The sequence below is a fragment of the Alligator mississippiensis genome, chromosome 1 (assembly GCF_030867095.1).
Source record: "Alligator mississippiensis isolate rAllMis1 chromosome 1, rAllMis1, whole genome shotgun sequence".
NCBI classification, from domain to species: domain Eukaryota; kingdom Metazoa; phylum Chordata; order Crocodylia; family Alligatoridae; genus Alligator; species Alligator mississippiensis.
Window position 1 is genome coordinate 256,509,514 of NC_081824.1, and position 22,555 is coordinate 256,532,068.

Consider the following 22,555-nt stretch of genomic DNA (forward strand, 5'->3'; position numbering starts at 1 on the left):
GTTTGTAAGTAAAATGAGTTATGCTCCAAGATTTGAGACTTATAAAAGTGCTTAAGTGACACACAAAATGTACAAGAAAAGCTTTCCAAGTGGGTGGCAAAGTGACATCATAGAACTTACTGGTGGGAATGACCAATTCATTATCAAGGCATCATACTGGTAGTTGATGCTTGAGGACTGCCAACACTAAGCTATTTATTGCTTTTGTAACTCCCAAGCAATGGAACCGTGATGACTTCCTTTTGGAGACCGCTCCATAACACCATAGAGACAGTGGGGTCCCAGCTAGCCTTCTAACTGCACAAGTTTCTAACTGTGTAGACTTCCATGTCTCCCTCTCACTTTCTCCTCTTCCTCAGGTGGCTGATAGTCTACCTTTTGCAGACTGTAATGTAGATTGCAGCAACTTTCTGCTCCCAGTGGAACTGTGTTACCCAAGCTACATGCAGCCCAGACCTAGAGGATAGGGCTGGCTTTTTCCCTTTGTTTCTTTTGATGGTCCACTGCTTGAGTCAAGCCGTGTGGTGGGGTCGGCTGTGGCCGTGAGTCAACCTGGGTCCTTTTGGAGTTTGTCCTGCAGTTTCGCTTCAGCAGGCCATATAATCCAGCCCAGAAGTTTTGGGGTGCGTGCATGCTGGCTGCAGCAGCAGTCACTCCCCACACACACACGCACGCACACACACACAGCCTCTCCGTTGGAGCAAAGATTGGCACTCTACCACGTCTCTAGGAGCAACGAGGGGCAATGCAGAAGGACCCACACACTCGAGCAGTTCCCCACAGCACAGCAAATCCAAGAAGCTCAGGACTTTGGTGTGGGCCCTCCTCTGCAGCACACTGCTGAAGGGCAGGTATGGGGGTGCAGGCCCCCAGAGCTACCTACTGGGGAGTCCCAAGTCCTAGACTGCCTGGGTATGGGTGAGGCCCCCCCAGAAAGATGCCACCTATAGACTTTGCTTTGTAGTTAAGAGTGTTTTAAAATTATATTTAATGTTTTCTTTTGGTTTGTTTTATTCTCTGTAATAAATCTCGGTGCTTGGGTATTTATACTGCTTGCAAGAAGGGTTTTTTTTGTTTTTGTTTATATGGGACACCCCAGCAAATTTAGGGTTCCCAGATTTCTGGGTGGGGGCTTGAGCCTCTGATATAATTTATGAGGGGCCCCAAAATTTGAACTCGGCCCTTTTTGCTGCCAACTGGTACCTGGCAGAAGGGTTACATAAATAAAGTTTATTAACAGGGCTTAGGCAAAATTGGTTTAACTTCTGCTCATACTGATTTTGGTTTCATGCTCAGTGTTTTAGAGGTCCTCAAGTCACCCAAATCCAGTTCTTTTTTACTTTAATGGAAGCCCATGTATCAACAGTAGTTGAACAATCCCAAATATTTTAATTTAACCATATTATTTACAACAGTCTGTCGATCCTCAATCAGCCTCATTAGCCATCTTCAGACCCACAGATAAGTCATTCATGGAAGACAATCATCCTCAACTGTGAGGGAGTGTGGAAAAAGAAAGTTTAGTATATTTAAATAAACTAGCCTATATTTGGTACCTGGATGGTATATTTAAATAAAAGGACAGACTGACATTTTTAAACCAACTTGCACTATTCCAAAGCCACACACTTTTCCCATTTCTAATATAAAAAGAGAATGTAAGCTTTTCCAAAAAAGTTGGGTCAGGTCCTTTGTTGTTCTTGGATTCTATCTGCATGCATCTCTTAAGTCCTAGGATTCTCAGTACTTGAAACTTGGTCCTCATGTTTGACTAAACGTTTTTTTTAAATTTGTTCCATGAGTTGTTCATTGTAAAATAATATTTAATAAAGTAATCTGTAGAAGTATTCTGAAAACATTCTGGGGCAAATATATGGGGGTACAGACATTTCCAAATCTTAAAGAGATTTTAGGAACAGGAAAAATTATTATAATCTTCCAACTCCTTCCACAAATACAAATCCCTGTACTTTTCTCTGGATGGAGAAGGTAAACAGATGATCAACTAATTACCAAGAAAGGTGACTGAAATGGAAACTGTTCTGATTTTTTTTCAAGATCCTGGTTGTTCCTATTTTATTAATCCTGTGTCAATGCAAGCAAAGCAACTGGATACAGCAAACAGCTCTGTTCCTTCTTCCAGATCCTTCAAGTTAGGCCACCTCAAAAGTTCATTTCTTCCAGTAAGTATCAACACAACCTTGTAATCCTCCCTTCATTTAGGGTGCTTGTACACAAGTGTAGAGGCTGTTCCAATGCACTGTAATTACAGCGTGTCAGAGCAGATTTGATTAATCGAGTCTGCTGGAGCATGGTAATTACTGTACTCCAGTAGCCTCCTGTGTCTCATGTATCAGTGTCCCCGTGCTTCGAAATGGCAGTGGGGGTACTTGAACTAAAGCTTGTTCAACAAGCTTTAATTTAAGCGCCCCACTACAATTTTTAAGTGTGGGGACACCGATACATGATATACTATGGCATTTTAATTAGGGTGGCTCTTGGAACTGCTCTAATTAAAGCGCCACCCCCACACCCTTGGAGCATGTATAAAAGTGCCTTTAATGTCTTCTCTTTGCTATCCTCTTTACTGCCTTTTCGATGGAAATAATCATAATCCTGTGGTGACGGCAGTTAACAAAGCCCTCATTATTGCATAGAGCATGTAACAAATGCCTTACACTATGACAAATATACCTCTTTCTGTATTCTCTCTCTCTCTTATTCAATCTAAAGTTATTCTTTTATTCTTTCTTGGCTACAATATTACTAAGATGATTTATTTCAGCAGTTCATCTGCCCACACTCATCGCTTTTTCTTTATACATATATGAAAGCAATTGTTCATGTAGCATACCTTGGTTGAAAGCCAACAAAAGAGAACTGTGTTAGAGCTTGCAACATCAAGGTTGGGCAAATTCTTTCAGAATTAGCGGATCTATCCTTCCCTGAGGGCCAATGTTGTCAATTTCTACGTTCTTAAAAATTCACAGATGTTTTCAATTACCTTCATTAAATCCCATCCTCAACTAAACTACACTTGTAAAAACATTCCAGCTTTCACGATTTGCAATTTCTACTTTTGAAAAACAAAACAAAAAACTGTTCAACATACATCTTGTATATATTTTCTAGCCAACACAAGCAGACTATTGTAGACCAGAGAGGAAAAGTGTACACATGGGCAAATTTTCTAAGCTACACCGTTTGCTAAATTCACCGAAGTTTTCCAAGCTCATAATTAAGTCAGTTTGTCTGGCTGCAGGTGAAATAATTTAGAATGAAAGTTACTCAAATACAGCAGGTTTCTGCAAGACTCCCAAGAAACTAAAGCTATAAAAGGGACATATCCACCAAGTCTGGTTCAACTTTGTAAGGTAACTGAAAAATGCTGCTTTCTTTCACAGGAAATATGCTCCATATGTATTTAGCCATCTCTCTTAATTTTCCTATACTCTTGCTACTTTTAAAATCTATCAGTTCTGAGTAAGCAAAATAAATAAGGGAAGGTGAAGTCGATTCCACTGCAGGTCATTCATGCACAAATGAAAAATACTACACCTGTGAACAACCTTCCTACTGCTGAATACTTTTGGCAATCATGCACATGCCAGAAGCAAAGGAAACTGACTCTCAGCTCCCCTTTATTGAGGGGGCTCCGAGCTGTGGGGCTACACACAGCCAGGATGGAGTCCTGCACCTGACAGGGCTCTCAGACCCAGCTGTGCCACATAGGCAGCCAGCATCGAGAACCCCGCACCTGACAGGGCACTGCTGCACCATGGGGTGCTGCTGCAATCTCCTGGCCACAGGGGTGCATGAAGCATTCCAGCACACCTTTGGGGCTAGAGACAGAAATTACACAAAAACCGGTTTAAAGTGATCAGAAACTGGTTTAAACCTGTAACAGAACGGAAGTTCAGTGTGCATAAACCAGTTTTGAAATGGCTGAAATTGGTTTAAGATAAACCTTGTTGAATGTAGTATCAGTAGTATTAACTGATTTATGTCAAACTGGTTTATGAAACTTCTGTCCTAGACCCCTTCCTGGTCCAAGTTAACTCACAGTCCCACAGCATCCCAGAATGCTTTGCAGCTCTGCTGCCTGCTCCAGAGAGCAGGGTTGGCCCCACCCCTCTGCTCCCTAGCTGGAGCAGTGAGGCCTGGCTGACAAGGGGCTCAGCCAGAGTGGGAAACCCGGCAGGGATCCACAACTGGGTCTGCCTGTGGTGGGGTTGCAGCCCCTGCCAGATATTTCCCCGCTGGAGCGGCGGGGTGTGGGCAGGCAGGATCAGGTAGAGACTGAGGCAAGCAGTTGATAAGGGGAGGGGGCGTAATACCCCTCATCTCCCCAGGCCATGGGGGAGAGGGAAGACGCTGGGAAACTGGGGCTGGAGGGATTGGTGCCCTACCACCAATGAGTACAGGGCCAAGCCCTGCTGGACTAGACTGAGAGGTGGGAGGTGTTGGCAAAGACCTGGCACAATCATCACATGTATGTGCTGGAGATGGAGCTAAGGGAACAGGAGAGGGTCCCAGGCTGCTTGAGCTGGTGTAAGCAAAGAAAGCAGAGCACTACATTTACATTATAAAGCAGAACCTGTAAAAGGTGGGAGACTGGAATACCTAAGCAGAGACAACAGACGCTGAATGCATAGGAGTCCTGCCGAAGGTGCTATAGGTAACAAGCATCTAATGTCAAGGCACCCAAGGGGGAGAAGTGGGTGCAAGTGTGCCTGTAAAAACCCAAGTAGACCTGAGGCCTGTGGGATCTCCACTCCAATACCTAAGACCACCTGCTGGTTCCCCAAGAAGGACTTTCTGAATACCTGGCTGTAAGCAGACATTCTGCCCTCAGGATTACATAAGACTTATGCAAGGCTTTCTCTGGTTTTCTTGGTTTATTACACTCTATTTTAAGTTAGACTAAGTTGTATGTGCTCTCACTGTGTTTTACTGGGCTGCATCTTAGCTTAGGTGAAGATTGTTGGTTGTTCTTTGTTGTGTGCTTGAGGTTGTAAATTGCTGTGTTCACTACATGCTCGCTTCAGAGAAAGGGCTATTCTTGTTCAAGCTTTTATGAATTCAATGTCACTATCTTTTCCCCCTCCTCATCCCCTCCTCATTCCCCCCCAGCAGGAAGCAGGGGGTGGAGCATAAGCCTGGCAGACGTTGCCCTTCTCCCTCCCCCCCCCCTCCAACAGCACACCCTTGCTGGGGTCCTGTGCGGGTCAAGGAGGGGATTTAAACCCCCACCCTCAAGCATGCTAGCTCCCAGGCTCGGGCCCCCTCTATTTGAGCAAGGATGAGCGAAAAGCCTTGGAGCGTCAGTCCCTTCCCTTTGGCAGTGGCTGGCAGGAGTGCTCTAGCGCCCCCACCCCGCCAGCTTCTGAGCCACTGCAGGCATGTGGCTGCATTTCCTGACTCAAAAGTGAATGTCTGTTCACTTGTTTCTCAGCTAATCTCTGCAGTTTTAATTAACCTGCAAAGACTGAATAGATTCAGCCTAGGGCTTTTTGACTATCTGTACTTAGCCTGTGTGCCCACATTGACTGTAATCTCCTACCCTTGGGGGTGTGTAACAGGGAACCCTAGCCCTGTTACTAGAAGGCAGGGCAGTCCCTTCAAAACCAGAACTTTCTGGGCACACTGTGCTGGTAAGGTGTGTGTGTGTGTGGGGGGGGGGGGGGGTAAAAGCTGAGCCAGGCCAGCCAGTCAGGTGACCAGAAGGGGGCAGGCCAGGACTATAAAAACCCTGGGTTTGGTGAGCATTCCAAAGGCTGAAAGAGGGGAACTATGGAGAACCTTGGAGAAGTGGCAGCAACCCCAGAAGGACTGTAGCTGATGGTGGGGACCACAAGCATGAATCCCTGCATAAATGTAAGCTGGCGTGCTGCCTTCTTTAATCATATATCTTTTGGTGGAGGTTATTGCCCATGGACAGGACTGTTCATATTTTTTTGTTACTGAATAAGACCGGTGGTTTGGATGAGGCTATTGGGGAAGGAGGCGGCCTCATGGGAGCCTCACTATAGCATGGGGCAGTGTTTGGGGTGCACAGGCCCAGCGACAGAGGCGCAGTATTTGAAGGCACAGATCCGGCACCAGAAAGGACAAGCCTAAAAGGCCAGGGTGGCCTGGTGCACTGGGGGTGTGATTATGTACGTTTTTTTTGGACTGGGATGGTGGAGGTCCGGGGCCGTTGTCCAGCTTCACACTTACGACCCCCTGGCTGTGGGGCCGATGGATGGACCTCTGGGCCAGGTAGGCTGTGCTCCAGACTGGAGCAAAAAGGAGGGCCACGAGCCTCAAGACTAGAGAGCTAAAGCCTCAGAGTCAAACCCTATCTGGTAGGTTTAGATGGGGAGACCTAGGTGGAGAAAGACTGGGGTCAAGGCCAGTGGTGGTGGAGGACTCCAACATATAAAAACAATAGGCAGTGTCCTGCTTACAAAAAACAAATCGGTATAAAATTTCCATCAAGACGTGGCAGACGAGTAGAGAGTATGACATGAGAAACCTTAAAGTGGACTCCAAGGGCGCCCCACATAGGGCTTGGATAACAGGAAAGATGGCGCCGGGGAGTTGTGCTTCCCAGTGCCTGAAAGATCGCAGTAGCTGCCATCTCCCTGCAGACTGCCTACACATGCAAATTAAAGCTGGATAGAAACCAGCTATAAAGTTATTACACATTTTTGAACAATAACTTCATAGCTGGTTAAACTTTTTTAAGGCAGGATAGTTAATCTGCATATGTAGCCAGTCTAAATTTATTGTGCAATTAACAAGGTGATTGCACAATAGATATAAGGTGTAGAGGGGGCCAGAGATGCAACTGTTCATCTTTAACAACCAACCTCTTTTGTTATCTTGACCACACATTTACAATAGACTAAGAAAGTTGTACCCTATCATAATAATTCAGCTGTGAGTCAAAGTCATTAATCTAGCAAGTTACTCTACCCAGGCAAAAGCATTTACCTATAGAGAACAATTTATATGATAAAAAAATTACAGAGAATGATTCTCTACAAAATAAAAATGTAAAAAGCAACGATAGCCTACCCCCTGTTATTAAGACAAAATTAAATGGACTAAGTTGTCCAGTTTACCCGACACATCATATTCAGCATACCTTTTTAGCACTATATTTACAATAATTATATGCTTTTAAATTAAAGTAAGAAATTTATAAATAGATACTTGTGCTCCTTTAATACTACTAATATCATATCTTCATCATCTTTGCTGGAGACTGTAAATTGTATATGAAAGTTCCTATTTTCATTAGGAGAAAAATATACTATTTTAAAGCCCTACTACTTTTGGAGTTACTAGTCATGAGATTGAACATTGCATATCCAGGAATAGCAATGTTTTAAAAAGACCTTACCTTTATGCATTCTTCTTGGTTCTGACTCTTTGGTCATGGTTGCCAGACAGTGAGGAAGTACACTGCCACAGCTGTTGCTCTGTCCTAGAGGTAAATGACCCTGCATGAAATTTTGTAAATACATAGTTAAGAACTGCATACTTTTGCACTTATGTCAGAAATTTCCTGAAAAACAAAAACACTTTTTTGGCATGAACTCATCTGAATCAGTTTGAGTTATTTTAATTATATACATCCTCTACTTACTGAGAAGCTTTCAAAACAATTTCCCCGCTAAAGATTATATGAAAGCCCCTCTTGCTTTGTTAACTGACACTGCTACAGTTTAGATATCATTTTCAGTTGACATAACCTTATCTTCCCCCTCCAATAATATCCTGAGGAAACCAAAAATGATACAATTAACAGGCCTCTGAAATCAGTTTAATCTAATCAAAGTTCATTTTTTTTATCTTAACAGGCTTAATTCATTTCCTAGGTTTACTATTTTTAACTTCAGGAATATTACAACAAATTTATAATGTCTTTGCCCTTATGTTGACCAAATTTATTTCCAACTCAAAATATTTCTTACATGGAAATTAGAAATGGGAAAATCTATATATCAGTACATTACTTACTTTGGGATTTACACTTCGTCCAAGAGTAGAACTATTGAAGTGCGGTGATACAGAGGGAGTAGTTTTCTTGCGAGGTAAAGTATCACTCATATACATGCCTTCCTTGTGCTGTTTCTTTCTTTCTTCCAGATTTCTAAAGTGCTTAAAATGTAATTTGTAAAATAGTTTTGAAAAAATGTCCAACTTTTTAGTGAATTATGTTTCATGTGGAACATGCTGAATCCTACAGTTTGGAAACTTCATTGTAAATCTAAATATTCAGTTTTATATTCTTGTTCAGGTTGATGCAATATGGGATTTCACAATACACACTTTTCATAGAAATTATACAGTGAATGGTAAACCAAGAATCAGTCATTCCCAAAGTCAAACTATCAACCAGTCTTGGTTTACATGAATATTATGAATTCTGTAATGCTAATAATTCATGTGCAGCCTACAGATTTCTCAATTAAGCAATTATTATGAATGAATTCTACCAATATGGAAGTTAAATGGCCAAGATAAGGTAAGGTAAAGAAAAAAAACCCAACAGCCCAATATTCTAAGATATAACTTTTTAGAGGCTGGGGCCCAAATTGAGGACAAGGGGATTATTTTTAAAGTAACAGTTTCAGTTCCTCATCACCCTAACCCTTAAAGTTTGTTTCCATAAAGGTAAGCAATTTAGAGATTCACCTTAAACGCTGTTCTGAAAAAAAGAAATCACGCCTATGGAATCAAAATGGTTTTCTGAACAGACTGTAAAGCTGAATGTTAAACAGTCACCAACTAGCAAGTGAATCATGTTATAAACTAATTGTCCGTAATTTTAAGAAAATTTTTAATCAGTAAATAACATGCATAAATGTAGAAACATGTTATGACTTGCATCTATTTTTACAAATTGAATCTTATTAGGCCAAACCTCAATAAATTCCAAAGAACTGGCCATTTAAAACTGATGTATTTTTGGAATGGTTATACTTCAAAAAATGATAAAATCCCCTCAATATAATTTTGATTTTAAATTTAAATAATTCATTATTGCAAATGCTTCTGACCACTGAAATGGCATTTCCCATTGTGTTATTCATTTATTTGAATGGCAAAAAGACATAGCCCATGTCTATTTTGAGATCTAGATTCTTTGTTGTGAAAACTATTTTTATTCAACAGCATCTAGTAATAATCCATATGAAATTCAGCAAAACCTTTAGGTGCAGTACTCTGAAAGTTTGATGAAGAAAGGGTTCTTACTAATGTTATACTGAAAAGTTCATGGGTAAATGGCATCTTTGTTACCCATATTAAAAATCCCAGATGGTCAGCTTTGAAGTTACCTGTGGTTGCCTGCGGTGTTTCTTAGCTGGGAGAGGAGGAGGTGTATCAGATAAAGGTAAAGGATCTACATGTGTAACCATGACCTCAGGCCAATGGACTGATGGAAGTTGAGCAATAGAGCGAGGAGAAAGAGAGTGAGGAAACACAAATCCAGAACAGAGAGGTGATCTTAGCTTTATAGGAAAAAGAGAAATTACACACAAAGTTTTCTACTTGGAATTACTCAAGAGGCATGGCACATACAAGCTGCAGTTTATAATATGCTTTTATTTGGAGAGTTTAGCACAGATGGAGACTTGTTAGTAGAAACTGGTGAAATACATTTTTAAATATTTAAAACAGTGTCCAAAACAACGAAGTCTAAGTTAAATGGTAAATGATAGTAGCACAAAAGTAAATATTTTCCATTCATAAAGTTAATCCATTTTTAAGCAACTGGGCTTATTTGGAAAAAATAAAGATAGCTATAATAAAGCAAAAAGTCAAAGACAGTATAAAAAAGCCAGAAAGAACATATTGGAATAACAAACACAAGTAAGAGGTATTCATCTCATCTCCTCTCCCCTCCCATGCCCCCTCCCCCTGCCGCCCACAATCCCTACAAAACCCAAGGTCAGTATGTTCCTTGCATAACATCTCTAAATGAACTACAATAAACTGTTCAGTGAACACTTTACCCTCCACTGTACATATGGACATTAAAAACATAACTACAGACTACTTTTCAAAAAACATGCTACCTTTTAGCATTTGAAAGACAATGATCAAACTAGTTTCTGATTGGCTCATTATTCTTATTGGCCTCTAAACCACTATCTTTAAGAACAAAGACATTTTATAGCTGGAGAATTCATTTGGGTTTCTTATCCAATCAATACCTGACCCTACATTGCTCACAGTCTGTTTCAGGGTTACATTTACTAGATGATGGGACAAAAAAAGCAGCCGTGAACAGAATGATGTAAAGAAAGGGAAACATCTCTCAAACAAACCTCTTTATTTTGTGGCTGGCTCACCAGCACAGCCGTGGAAGGCTCGGTAGCAACAGCGTCAGCATCTGTGGGGGGCTGAGTGGAAGGGGGTATATTCGTGGAATTGCCATACAGCTCACTAATTTCACTTACACTGATATAACCCTAAAAGGAGGAATTCAGAAGTTAAACACAAAAAAGGAGCAAAAGCCAAAAGGCATGCAAGAGTATTAATGTACCCAGTACAATGAAGGTTAGTGTAGAGTGATACAGCCAAATATATCTGTGTTTATTATCAAAATGATAGTTTAAAGCAGTAATAAAATCACCACCAGAATTTCAAAATATTTGAATACCGAAATATTAAAAAAAAGTGTTATCAAAAGGAAAATATACTTTAGATAATCAAGAGACACTATTCAAATAACGCCTTTAGCATTTTTTTAGATTAACATGCTTTAAATTTAAATACCATCTATAGTGTATCCATCACCTAGATTTTAAATATAGCATTGACATTTCTTTAAAAAAGGAAAAGAAATATGCTTGCTCATTTTTAATTCTTTGCGTTTCCTTCTTTTCCTTTTAATTTCCTGTTAATAATTTTGTATTAAATACGCCTCTTGTGACTTGTAACTGTTGTTACTCTGTAAATTGCTCTACATACTCTCTAAATTCCTCTAATCAGTAGTGTTTAACAGTTGCTACCATCTATCTGATACCTGTTGTAAGACTCAACGTTGATGATATAAGTGTAATTCTATTAGGAAGTAGCCATCCAAATTTCTATTTTTTATTAGCAATGGTGGAAGAGGGCAGAGGCCAAGGACTAACAGAATATGGATACTAGAGAATACATCTGGCCCAGAACAGGCTCATCTAAAAGAGATGAAACAGGACAACTGTTATACATGTTCTGCTGTGAAGAGAAATTCGGTCTTCAGTGCTACCAAATAAACCTCTAGAATAAAAACCAGAGATTCAATACAGTGGTCTAGAGGACATCAGATTACACCCAAGTCAAATGTCCACTTTTTGATCTGTAGGAGGGAAAAAAAAGCATTTTAAAAAGCGAAAAGGTCACTGCTGAGAGACAGTGTATATATAGGTAGGTTGAAATGTATTGTAAAGTTATCAAGACAATGCTCTGCTTGTAAGCTGAACAGGTGAAATGGGTATGGTTATAAAACTGAACTAATAAATTATAGCAAGAGAGATGTCATTTAGGAATTAAGATGATCAGAGCAGCGACAACCTATTGCTACTGTCTCCTCAGATTAAAAATACAGAAATTTAAGACTACACAAATAATTTTGGGGCTGCAGGGAGAACCCGCTGCAATGATTCACTAGCAGTTAAGAGTATTTTATCCAGGTTTTCTTCACCTGGAAAACAATTTGGGAAAACCAAGCAAAAGCCCTTGTAGAAGTCTCTGATACAAGCTAGAAGGGAATGCAAGTTAGCCTTCAAATACAGTAGAGCACAAGCTTTATACTATGAATTATTTACTAACAGAAGTGGACAATCTAATAAACTGTTTTCTCAAAAAGAGAGGATAAATTGGAAGCAAGGTCAAATCAGGGCCATAGCAGTAGTATATATGTATAATTAACTTTGCTACATGGTTAAGTGTTACTATTACGCATTTTAAACTGGGGAAAAATCCACAAAAAGCACAAAAGTACAAGGACTCAAACCATTGTGCAGAGACAATACTGCATTCATTTCCATTGGCCATGGAAGGGAAATCCTGAATGCTGCAGAAACTATATATATATATATATATATTTTAGCAAAGGCATAGCAGTGCACCTCCACATTCAGGGCAGCCATGTAGCATGTGGGACAGTGCCAGTGCCTGCCATGCTGATTGCAGCACTGCTATTAGCTGCCACTGTGGCAGAAGCTGCTTTTCTGCCCTGCTACAAAGGTGGTGCACAGGACTGCTGCTCTGGTGGCCCCACTTCAGTTACACTTCTGTAGCTTAAAGACTGTAAAGCTTGTTCCCAATTTCCTTGAAGTCAATGACGTAAGTCAGAGATCTCACTGGGCACTAGCTTAAGTCCTGTAGCCCAAGTGGATTAAAGGATGCTTTAAAAATCTCAGCCTTGTAGAAATATCAATATTCCCATCTTCTCTCTCTCTCTCTTTTTCTTTTGCTGTGGGCTGAACAAGCTGTCTTTTTACTCAACAGGTCTTCTAGTTCCTTTCTTACGCGTGCATGTGCATGCAAATTCTCTCTCTCACACACACACCACACACACAGTCATGGTTTCAGAATCAAGACTTCTGTTGGGGGAAGGAAATAAAAGAGAACAGTCTGTGTCTCCAAATGCTCCTTGGGATCAAAATGGATCAATTCACCCCTAGGCAGAGTCAGCCTAAGGTCTATTTGCCACTAAATGACAGATTTTTAAAGCTATCCAGGTGTCTATCACTCATCTGAATAAAATACTTGGGACAAATTAATATTCAGTTGCCATGTCTACACGAGATGCTGACTGTGCAGTCATTTAGTACTTGTTTATATAGATGACAGAAAGCATTTGTTTATATAGGTACTAAATGACTGTGCAGTAACAACTGTGCAGTCAGTGTCTTATGTTGCTAAACAAGTACTAAATGACTGCACAATAACTGGAGTTATTGTGTAGTGGCACCAATGAAGACCAGTTTTGTGACACTAATGCACAGTAGAGTTGTGGCACGGGTTTTGCTATGTGATGCTACTGCACAATAGTATCAGGCTACCGCACAGTCTGCATCTCGTGTAGATGTGGCCAGTAGGTGCAATCACTGAAACTAAGACAACTGGCAGGAAGAACAACTTTCATCTTATACAAGTTGGACAGTATAAAGACTTAAATTATATAAAACATTTAAGATGTTTCTCTTATTTTACCTATTATAAATTATAAGTAATTTCATTGAAATGAACAGAATTACTCTGCTAAGAAACCAAGTGAAATAAGAGGAAAATCTGTCTCATAAAACAATCTCAGCCATTTAAAATATTGAAATGAGTAGTTCATAATTCTGGTGCAGAAATTAAGTCTAAGAGAGCATGCTTTTCTAGTAAAAAAATAAAATCAAACTAGACCCTTTGACGGAAGATAAAAATGTAGACAAATATATCTGAAGAAGACTACCATTTTCTGTTTCTTTGATTAAAATTTAATATTTAGCCACAATTCAGAGACGCATACACTTCATTAGGATGAAATAAGATGATGTTGACAGAATTTGATCAACTATAGTTTAGCTGAATCACTACACCTACAATTACTAAGGACTGTGGTTCATATTTATTCAGAATTCTTTCAAGGCTTACAGGCCCTCAGGTTGTGACAGCATGCAGTTGTAAGCTAAAAGCTATTAACCTTTAATTGGGTAGCAGTAAGTTGTAGGTCTCATTTCACAGTATCACCAAATTAATACCTCAAGCAAAAATTATAAGATCCTAAACAGTTTTTCAATAGGTAGATCTAAAACAGCTCAAAGTATTTAGCCCCATATTTAAAATGCTAAATACATGTTTATAATACATTTCTTTCTATCCCTAATAAAAATATGACCAAAAATATGACCAAAAATGTAAACATCTAAAAAGCAGGAAGACTGGAATTCATTCATATTTGTCTGTAGCTATTTCTGGATTTTGTTTTTCCTCTCCGTTATATTTAATGCTCTATTTAGAGAAAAAACAGATTCTCTAATGAATGTAAAATGGTAATTTATTCAGGGCAGAAGTCTAAGGCAATGCCCACTACAGCTGGGAAAATGTCAGAGAAGCTATTTTTGCCCTAATTTGCATGTTCATATGTAACAGAACTAAGTTACCTAATCACGGCAAAAACAGTATATTGAAATTGCAGGAATACCACTTACCAAATCATACAAGATTTGCCAAACTCTAAATAACTGTTGCATCAAATGTAAATAAAAAATAAGTTTATCAGATGATCAGGAAAATAGCAGTTAACACTGTTTACCTCTTTCAGACTACTTGGACTGACAGGAAATCCTCTTCCTCCAGAAAGTCCAGAATACTTCTTTTCCAGATTACAAAGATTCTCTTTTTCCTGTGAGTAATTGAAATAGCTTTATTTTTAATGTGAATATTTATTGAACTAAAATTAATTTCTATTTATTTAAAAGGTAGAAACAAACCTTCTGGTGAGGCTTAATACATAATAGCAATTTCAGTGTCATTTATTCACAGCAGCACTCAGACTCTGCAGCAGTTCTTGACACAGCTGGGATTGCCAGAAGTGATTAATGATTTCAGGCATCTCATTTTTGGGAAGTTCCATTTTGACAACATAAAGAGGCCTAATTTCATAAGTGAGGGCTCAGTACTTTCTGAAAATTAGGTTTTACTTCAGGTGCTCCATGCTGGGAAATCAGAGGCAGCTGGAAACACCAGTCACTTTTGAAAACACTGGACAGTAGCTGTGGTCAACCAAATAACTTCTGCTTTCCATTCTCAGCCTTCAAGTAGACAGAGCAAACAGAATTTGAATCCCTGGTTGACATGCAACCAAATTTAGGACCAACAGAAAGTACAGCTTTTCAACCCAGATTTTTATTAGACAGGAGCTAGACAGACAAACAGCTTGATTTGGGAAATACTGCCCACAATATTGTAATTACTTTTATTGTAGCATTGTTGTTGATCTTTAAACTAAACATATCTTACAAGATAAGAATTGCCTACCCTTTGCAGCATCATTATTAAATTATTCTTTTCTTTTACAAAATGATCCTGTTCTCTCTGAGCTTGCTGGACAATATGATTAGCTTGCTTCTTGAGAGCAGAAATCTTCTCCTAATATGAAAATATAAGAAAATTTTAGAATATTCCTATTTGATAGCACAATACATATCCAGCCTAGATCCTGTTCACAGATGGTACACACAGCACAGGTATATTTCATCCGTGAACTCCACCAAACAGATCAGGGTTAGTTAATAATTATTTCTTAAAATTAAGACTACAATAAAGCAACTTAAAACATTTATAAAGTAAATATCCTTGGGGAGTCCCCTATCTAAAAATAAAAATAATTGTTTTCCTCTTTCCCACATTTTCTTCTTCTTTGGCAGACCCTTGCCATCAAGGATGACTGTTGTCCATGACCGTCTTATCTATGCATTCAAAGATGGCTGATGCGGCCTATCTAAGATCAACAGACTCTGCTGTAGCTCACATACGTGTTTTGTTTCCATTCGGGGTGGGTGGTTCTGGAGGTTTCAGGTCCTGAAAATGATGGTGTGCCTTTGCTGGTATTTTTGACTACTGTAAAGGTGATCTCACTGAATGCAGTTATCCAGCCAGGAAGAAATACAGAATACTGTATTAGACAGACTATGTTTAGGACACCTTTTCTAGCCCCCTCCCCATGTGGGGTGACCAGAGCAGATCCTGACAAGGCCTGCTCAGTCACAGTTACAGCAGCCGAATCACACTCCTGTCTCATCCAAGTGCTAGATGACCTTCTTGTAACTGCCGCCTTCATGCTAGTTCATGACTAGGAGCTTCCAGACCTCACAATCCTGCCCCTGTCGCCCTTAGGGGGTCGGCCAAGTGTTTCAATGTTTTGGAAAAGCTGTTTTCATGCAAGGCACCTGTGCGTAACTTCTTTTACCATGAAAAAGCTGCTGCACATCAACTTCCACACAGCTCTTGACAGAATGGGACCTTGATCCAATGGCAAGGAGACCAAGACAACTGGGGATTTCCCACATTATAATATACAATAAAATAAATTATGACTTTTGCATAGGAACTTGTGAACTATAGTTCCTGCTCTGACCTTTATTTTCTCTAAGGCCCTAGACCAGGGGCAGGCAATTGTTTTGGGCAGAGAGCCGCTTACTGAGTTTCGGCAAGCCATCGAGGGCCGCATGACAAGCAGCCCAGGGCAGATTAATATTAATTTTCTAAATTTTTTAGGGGCCCCGTGGGCTGGATAGAATGGCCTGGTGGGCTGCATCCAGCCCCCAGGCTGCATTTTACCCACCCGTGCCCTAGACACATAATACCTCTACCTTGATTTCTGTTCTGACAAGTTGGGATAATAATACTTGCCAGACATTTAATTACCAGCAGATGCTACATATTGTAAAACTGAAACATGCTGTGTAAGTCTCAAAATTTAAGAGAGCAGTGCACAAAAACAAAGAAAAGCCCATTTATTATCAACTGCTCGTTCAAGCTAAATGGGGATGACAGTCTAGGATGTAGATACTAAGGACATCTTCTCATATGCTGAAGACAGGAAAACCAAACAAGAAAAACTGCAAAGATATGGACATTCTTAATTACAGTAGAAGAATTAAATAAATTAAGTTGTAGTCTGCAACAATGCTTAAATCTATTGTCTAATTTTGTTTAAGAAGAAAAGTTATGAAATCGAGTCCAAGTATGAAACAGTAGCAAGAATTTAGCAGTAGTAATAACTATTCTCCAACTATTTGGGTTGGTTTAATAAAAGATATCAAATTCACCCAAGGAACCTTGTCTGCAGTAGTAATGAAACATCTTTCCTTTACTGACCTTTGAATTGTCTTTACAAGAAGATAGTGAAAATGAGCCAGCAAATATCAGCTCACCAAGTCATTCCATAGCAAAAAGGGAAAGGAACCCAAGACCTTGAATGCAAGTGCCCCTTTACTCAAATAAATCCTTGAAAGAAATGGGTGGAGGTAGTGCAGGGGGAAAGTTTCTGCTCCGTGGGAACAGGGGCCCAGGCTTAGAACCAAAGGTCCCACTTCCTTTCAGGTCACTGAGTCAGATGCCCCTCATTTGCTCTCTTTTCTGGCCCAATACAGCTCTCTCTCATGGCTGCACATGGGGTCAACTTCAAAAGGAGTGCTGGAAAAGGGACTTGTTAATACTTGACCTGTAGTGTGGCAGAGTGAGAAAGACAGAAAAACCCAAGTTCAGACTTCTTCTAGGTGAAGCTGGGGCCTACAAGCTAGGTCTTCTGGCCTCCTAAGTGAGTACCCTAGCCACTGAGTTATTTGGAGGGAAGAGCAAGAAGCATATTTTTCACACTCTTCCTCTTGTTGCCAGTGTCAGTCATCAATATGCAGCAGGGATAGAATTTCCTGTAGACAGCCCAAAAATGGCCACTTAAACAACCAGAGAATGTTACCCTTATACAAATCAAAGAAACATACAGCTGAACCGAATTTTCATTCTATTACCTTTCTACTGACAATGCTGCGCTGATACTCAGCTACTTCACGCAGCAGCTGCTGTGTCAGATTCTCCTTCTCCTCATCTAACCTACTCTCATGCTCAAGCTGCTGAAACTCCAGGTCTTCAAAGTGTTTGCTTTCTATGTCCAGCAGATCAGCATCCTTTAAAGAAAAACAAACAAAAACATTGCATTTATAGCGCTCACCAAAGAGATACGTAAAAGCCAAAAAATCAGTCTGAAATGATTATTCAAATTAATTCCATAAACATGTCTATCGAGTAGCTCTTAAGAGCTACAATCAAAGTGAAGCAGACACAGCTGATCCTTTATTTTGATTTTATTTCTTCAGTTATATCCAAGCTCCAGCTACTCACTTTTACAGGTGAATTTTACCTTTAAAGTAGAAAGTGTTATTGAAGCAGTTGACCATAATCTTCATCCTAGAGGGACAGGAAGTCTTTAGATCTGAGCTGAATACATTGAGCTCCTGTATTATGAAGGCTCAAAGTTGATTCAAAATTATATAGGAGCAGAAGAGAGGTCTGATACATTTCTGTTGCTTTTCAGCATTCTGTACAAGCTGAAGATTCCTAAGTGTCATGGGCTTTACATAGGTCACACTATTGCAGGGCTGGGAAAAATATGGCCCGCAAGCCAGATCCCGCATGCTGTGGATTCCTTCTCCCAAGGTGCAGCACCCTGCATTTATGTATGTTGAATAGCGGCATCAATTGTGGACCCAGGTGGGGCTTCCACCACAGTAGCATCAGTTGTGGACGCCACCAGCAAGCAGTAGCAAGCAGTGGATGCTGCCAGCAGGTTCAGAAGCCTTGACGCAGAACCTGCTGGCAGTGTCCATGGCTGACAACGCTGCCCTTCCAGGGCAGTGGAAGCTCCCATCCATAGCCCTGAGCTGGAACTGTTGGCAGGGTCAGCTGTGGACCCAGGCAGAAGCTTCTGCCATGCCTGGCAGGCGTCAGTGTCAATTGTGACACTGCTAGTAGATTTTGTATTGGGGTTCTGGAACCTGCCGGCTGCGCCCACAGCTGACACGACCGCTGCCCGCCTGCCACATTATAAGTCCCTGTCTGGGTCCATAGCTGAGCTTTGGGGCTCCTGGTAAACTACAGATCCAGCTGGGTTCTGGAAAGAGGGATGGAGAGAGGGAGGGAAGGGAAGAAAAGAAAAGACAGTGACAGAGACCAGACCAGAGAGAGAAAGAGATGGAAGTGGCCCTTGACAGGTCCCCAGAATTCACTCCTGCACTATTGAATTCCAACCAATAGATGAAAAAAAAGAAGTGTGAAAGACAATGATGAGGTCCATCATTAAACAGGTAGGGAAAGAATATGACTACTAATCGATAATGGCAGAAAGCACTAATCACAGATGCTGTTTTATGAGAGCTCAGTACCACGGAGAAATCCAGGACCACTACTAAGCTACAGACAGAATTAACTGTGGGCAATTACTTCAAGGGCCATGACAGATGTTACACTTATGGCACAATTAATATTCTAATAATACCATAAAAATTGTAAAATGCCACATGGTCAGACAATTTCTAATCCGAAAAACCAGCCAGAAAGATATTCTACGTGCAATATGGAACATCCTTGTGGCTAATTTGTATCATGTTTTAAACTGAATGTATGATGTGTCCTGCACCCAAGGCTGCCCGTGCCCCACCCCAAAGAGAAGCTGATTGTCAGGATGGGGCACAGGATAGCCCTGTCACAGAAACAGCCACCCCATGCCTGATCTCTGGGATTGGGCATGAGGCAGCCCCAGGTCCCAAATCAGGCCCCAAACCACCTACCTGATGCCAACCATCAGCTGACACAGGGCTGTATCCTGCTCAATCCTGGGAGCAGCCCCAAGGCACAGACCCAGAGCTGCCCCTGCTTGTTGAAAGGTTTGCCAGTGTAGCTCAACCCAAGTTTTGCAATGCTGGGCTGTATGTGCACTGCTGGGTACCTGCAGGATGCCTGGCATGGGGGACCAGGTTGGAATCTCAGGAATTTTATCGCCAATCTCAAAAATCATGTGTCCTGGTGTGTATATCTGGCAATATGGCTAGTTTCCACTGTGGTAGCATGCAGACATAGAGCAGGACCCAGAGAGAAAAGTGACCCTTGTGGGACACCACTGATGAAAATGCAGTTTCTCGTTACTATTTATTGGGTATGACTATCCAGGAAGGACTATTTAGTGAACTATCTTGGCTCTCTGCTGTCTCTCTCAAGGAAGACAGGAGCATCTCCTATTGTTGATAGTACTGAATGCTGCTGGTGGGGAAAAGGTACAGGAGGATGAGAATGGATGTTTGCCTTCTCTGTTGCCAGCAAAATATTGTCCCTTGGTACCCCTAATTACAAAAGACATGAATCCCGTTCACTAAAAGCTCAATGTATTCATAGCAGAAATCCTAAATTATAAATTCTACTGTCCCCACAGGAAAATACCAGTTCAACTTTCTAATCACATATTAAAATTAAATTCTGCATCTTCTGCCACAAGCTTATATGCTGCAAGTAATTTCTCATTTTACAGGAGTGAAGAGAAAGAACTTATAGACTTATATCTTTTAAGTCTGAAGCCAAGTTTTTTTTTTTTTTAAGTAGTAATTAAAATGTGTGTTCAATCTTAGGTACCTTAAAGGAGATTTTATTTTTTAAAAGCAACCTATGTATTAACTGACTTACAAGGCTCTCCCTTACAATATATAACACAACTACTTTAGGAAAGCCACACCAAATTAGCACAAAAAAAAAATAAAAAATAAAAAGAAATATCCCACTTTCATCCCAAAACCTACAACATAAAATTACTCCATCCTTCCAAATAACTCAGTTATCTCCAAAAGCCTGAATAAACAGATGGGTTTCATAGCATGCCATGAAGGTCAACAATTTCAGACTATTACATAATATATTAATTGCTACCCAGGCATTACTGCACTAGGAAAAACAGGCTTTTAAATATGCAGTCAATGAATATATATAGAGGTCAAAACTAGCACCTTAAATTCAGAAACCAAGTAGCAACCATTTCAGCTCAAAAATCACTATAGTCAGATGAGATAATCTGTTGAGCAAGTAGGATGCTACATTCTACATTGCTTTGTCCTTCAGGTTGTGACCTTCTCCATGGCCACAACTGTATGTTGAATAGAAGATAAGAAGAACAGTTTCTTCACAGATCTTTGAAAGCAAAGAACAAAGTATTTTAAAGACTATCACAGGATATTCCCAGCTGTTTCAAAAACAAGGCAACAGTACAATATAAAACCAGCCATCAGTGGCATACGGCTCTAGTTACGCTGGCGTACGCTGCCATGAGGCTAGTTATAATCAACAGTTAATTCTTGGCTGCTACAGGTCAGAAGCCACAGCAGCAAGAATGCAGGAGCCAAATTTCAGCAACTGCAAATATAATCTCACCACAACCTTCCCAATGTTCTTTCTTAGAATATCTGTAACAGGATAATTGCCCATTGTCCAAGTGATGGTTTCTTGGATCACAGCTGTACAAGAAGTAAAGCAAGCAATTTGCCTTTCCTAAATGACCCAATGACAATCTATTATTAAATGTAATTTACTAGTAAAAAACCCAATGCTTCTCCATTGGCCTATACCCAGCAGGAGGAACAGGGTTGCAAAGAACAACTTTCTCCAATTTGGCACTTCTGTCAAGAAATGCTTCTGCCTGTGCAGAAACAGATCAAGTGGTCCAAATCAGAACAATTTTATCTCAAGAACCAAAAAAGTTCCTCAGTTGGCAGGGATATGATCAGATTTGTGAATGGACAGATGGGATTAATAAAGATATCCATCAACAAAAAAGAGTATTCAAAGTCATCAGTGCTCATACTTCATTTACTGCAGATCATTCATAAATGCAGATGACTCTGAGGGCAAAGAGACAGCAGAAGGCTTTTAGGGTTTTTGTACTGATTGGTGAGTGCAGATGGTTGTAATTAATAAACTATCAAGAGAGATTAACAGCACCCACAACCATCTTCTGAAAATCTGCAGTCTCATTAGTCTAATGAAAGACCATGAAAACTGTTCCCTTACCTTAGCAAGAAAGAACGTACTGACTTCAAATCCCAGCAGACAGTGATTAGTCTAATTTACAACTATAATTTCCCCAACTCCCAATTTCTAATCCTAATCCAAACTCCAGATCTGGTCAGTTGTTTGACTTGAGCATGTAGGCATCTAAAATATTTCCATGATCATTAAGGTCAGTATGAAACCCTAAACCAGCTCAGAACAGAATTTTATGGGGGTGTTCAAATTACCAAGAACTGTCAACCTCAGGAACTAAAGTGAACATGGCTAGCTTCCATCATAATGAGTACAAGCAACCCCCGCTTAACATTGTTTCACTTAGCGCTATTTTGCTATAATGCTCATTTGAAATCTATCCCCTATTTCACTTAGCGCTCAGTGAGTTTCATTATAAACACTCATGGTCGCCATCTTGGGTCATTAAAAACAATTGTGGTCGACATCTTGGGTTGTCAAATACTTTTGGTTTCGTTTAACGCTTGTTTCACTAACACTCAGTTTTTCAGGAGCCAATTAAGAGTGCTAAGCAGGGGTTGCCTGTATAGGAAACTCACATTTCGAGCATTTTCCCGGTTTTCATGCCATAAGTGTAAGCTAACAGGTGTGAAAGGAAGAAAGACATTTATTAAACAACAGCATTTTTGGGATTTCTTTGCAGTAGATGGTAATTGGCATTCCAGGAATGACTACCATCCCACCACAGCACTGAGATTGTAAATTTCTTGTAAAAAGTGGCAAGGGCAATAGTTTAGCACTCAGGAGATCAGGGAGGGAGCAGAGCAACAAAATCAGGGAAAGGTCAGGGAACAGGGGACGGTGGGAGCATCTACAAGTGAGCTTTATGTGTAGTTACGCTAGTTAACTAATTAGCTCCTCAGTAAAGCATCGCTGTCTACACATGCAGTGCTATTACGTTAAAAAAAACCTAATTAACTCCTCCATAAAATAGAACTTGTGTCAGGCAGTA

General features: G+C 40.3%; 1 protein-coding gene across 7 annotated transcripts in view; it reads right to left on the reverse strand.

Moving 5' to 3' along the window:
• The window catches only part of PHLDB2 (pleckstrin homology like domain family B member 2), a 98,430-nt gene that overhangs the window by 18,015 nt on the left and 57,860 nt on the right, over positions 1-22,555 (reverse strand). For 6 of the 7 annotated variants that reach the window (XM_059720529.1, XM_006270575.4, XM_019476182.2 and 3 more), the window contains 6 exons: positions 17,517-17,672; positions 15,022-15,132; positions 14,297-14,386; positions 10,326-10,469; positions 8,011-8,151; positions 7,391-7,490 (listed from right to left, as the gene is read on the reverse strand). In XM_059720529.1, coding sequence (XP_059576512.1) covers positions 7,391-7,490; positions 8,011-8,151; positions 10,326-10,469; positions 14,297-14,386; positions 15,022-15,132; positions 17,517-17,672 — 742 coding nt within the window. The remainder of the gene's footprint in view (positions 1-7,390; positions 7,491-8,010; positions 8,152-10,325; positions 10,470-14,296; positions 14,387-15,021; positions 15,133-17,516; positions 17,673-22,555) is intronic. The other variant, XM_019476183.2, reaches the window with a different exon arrangement.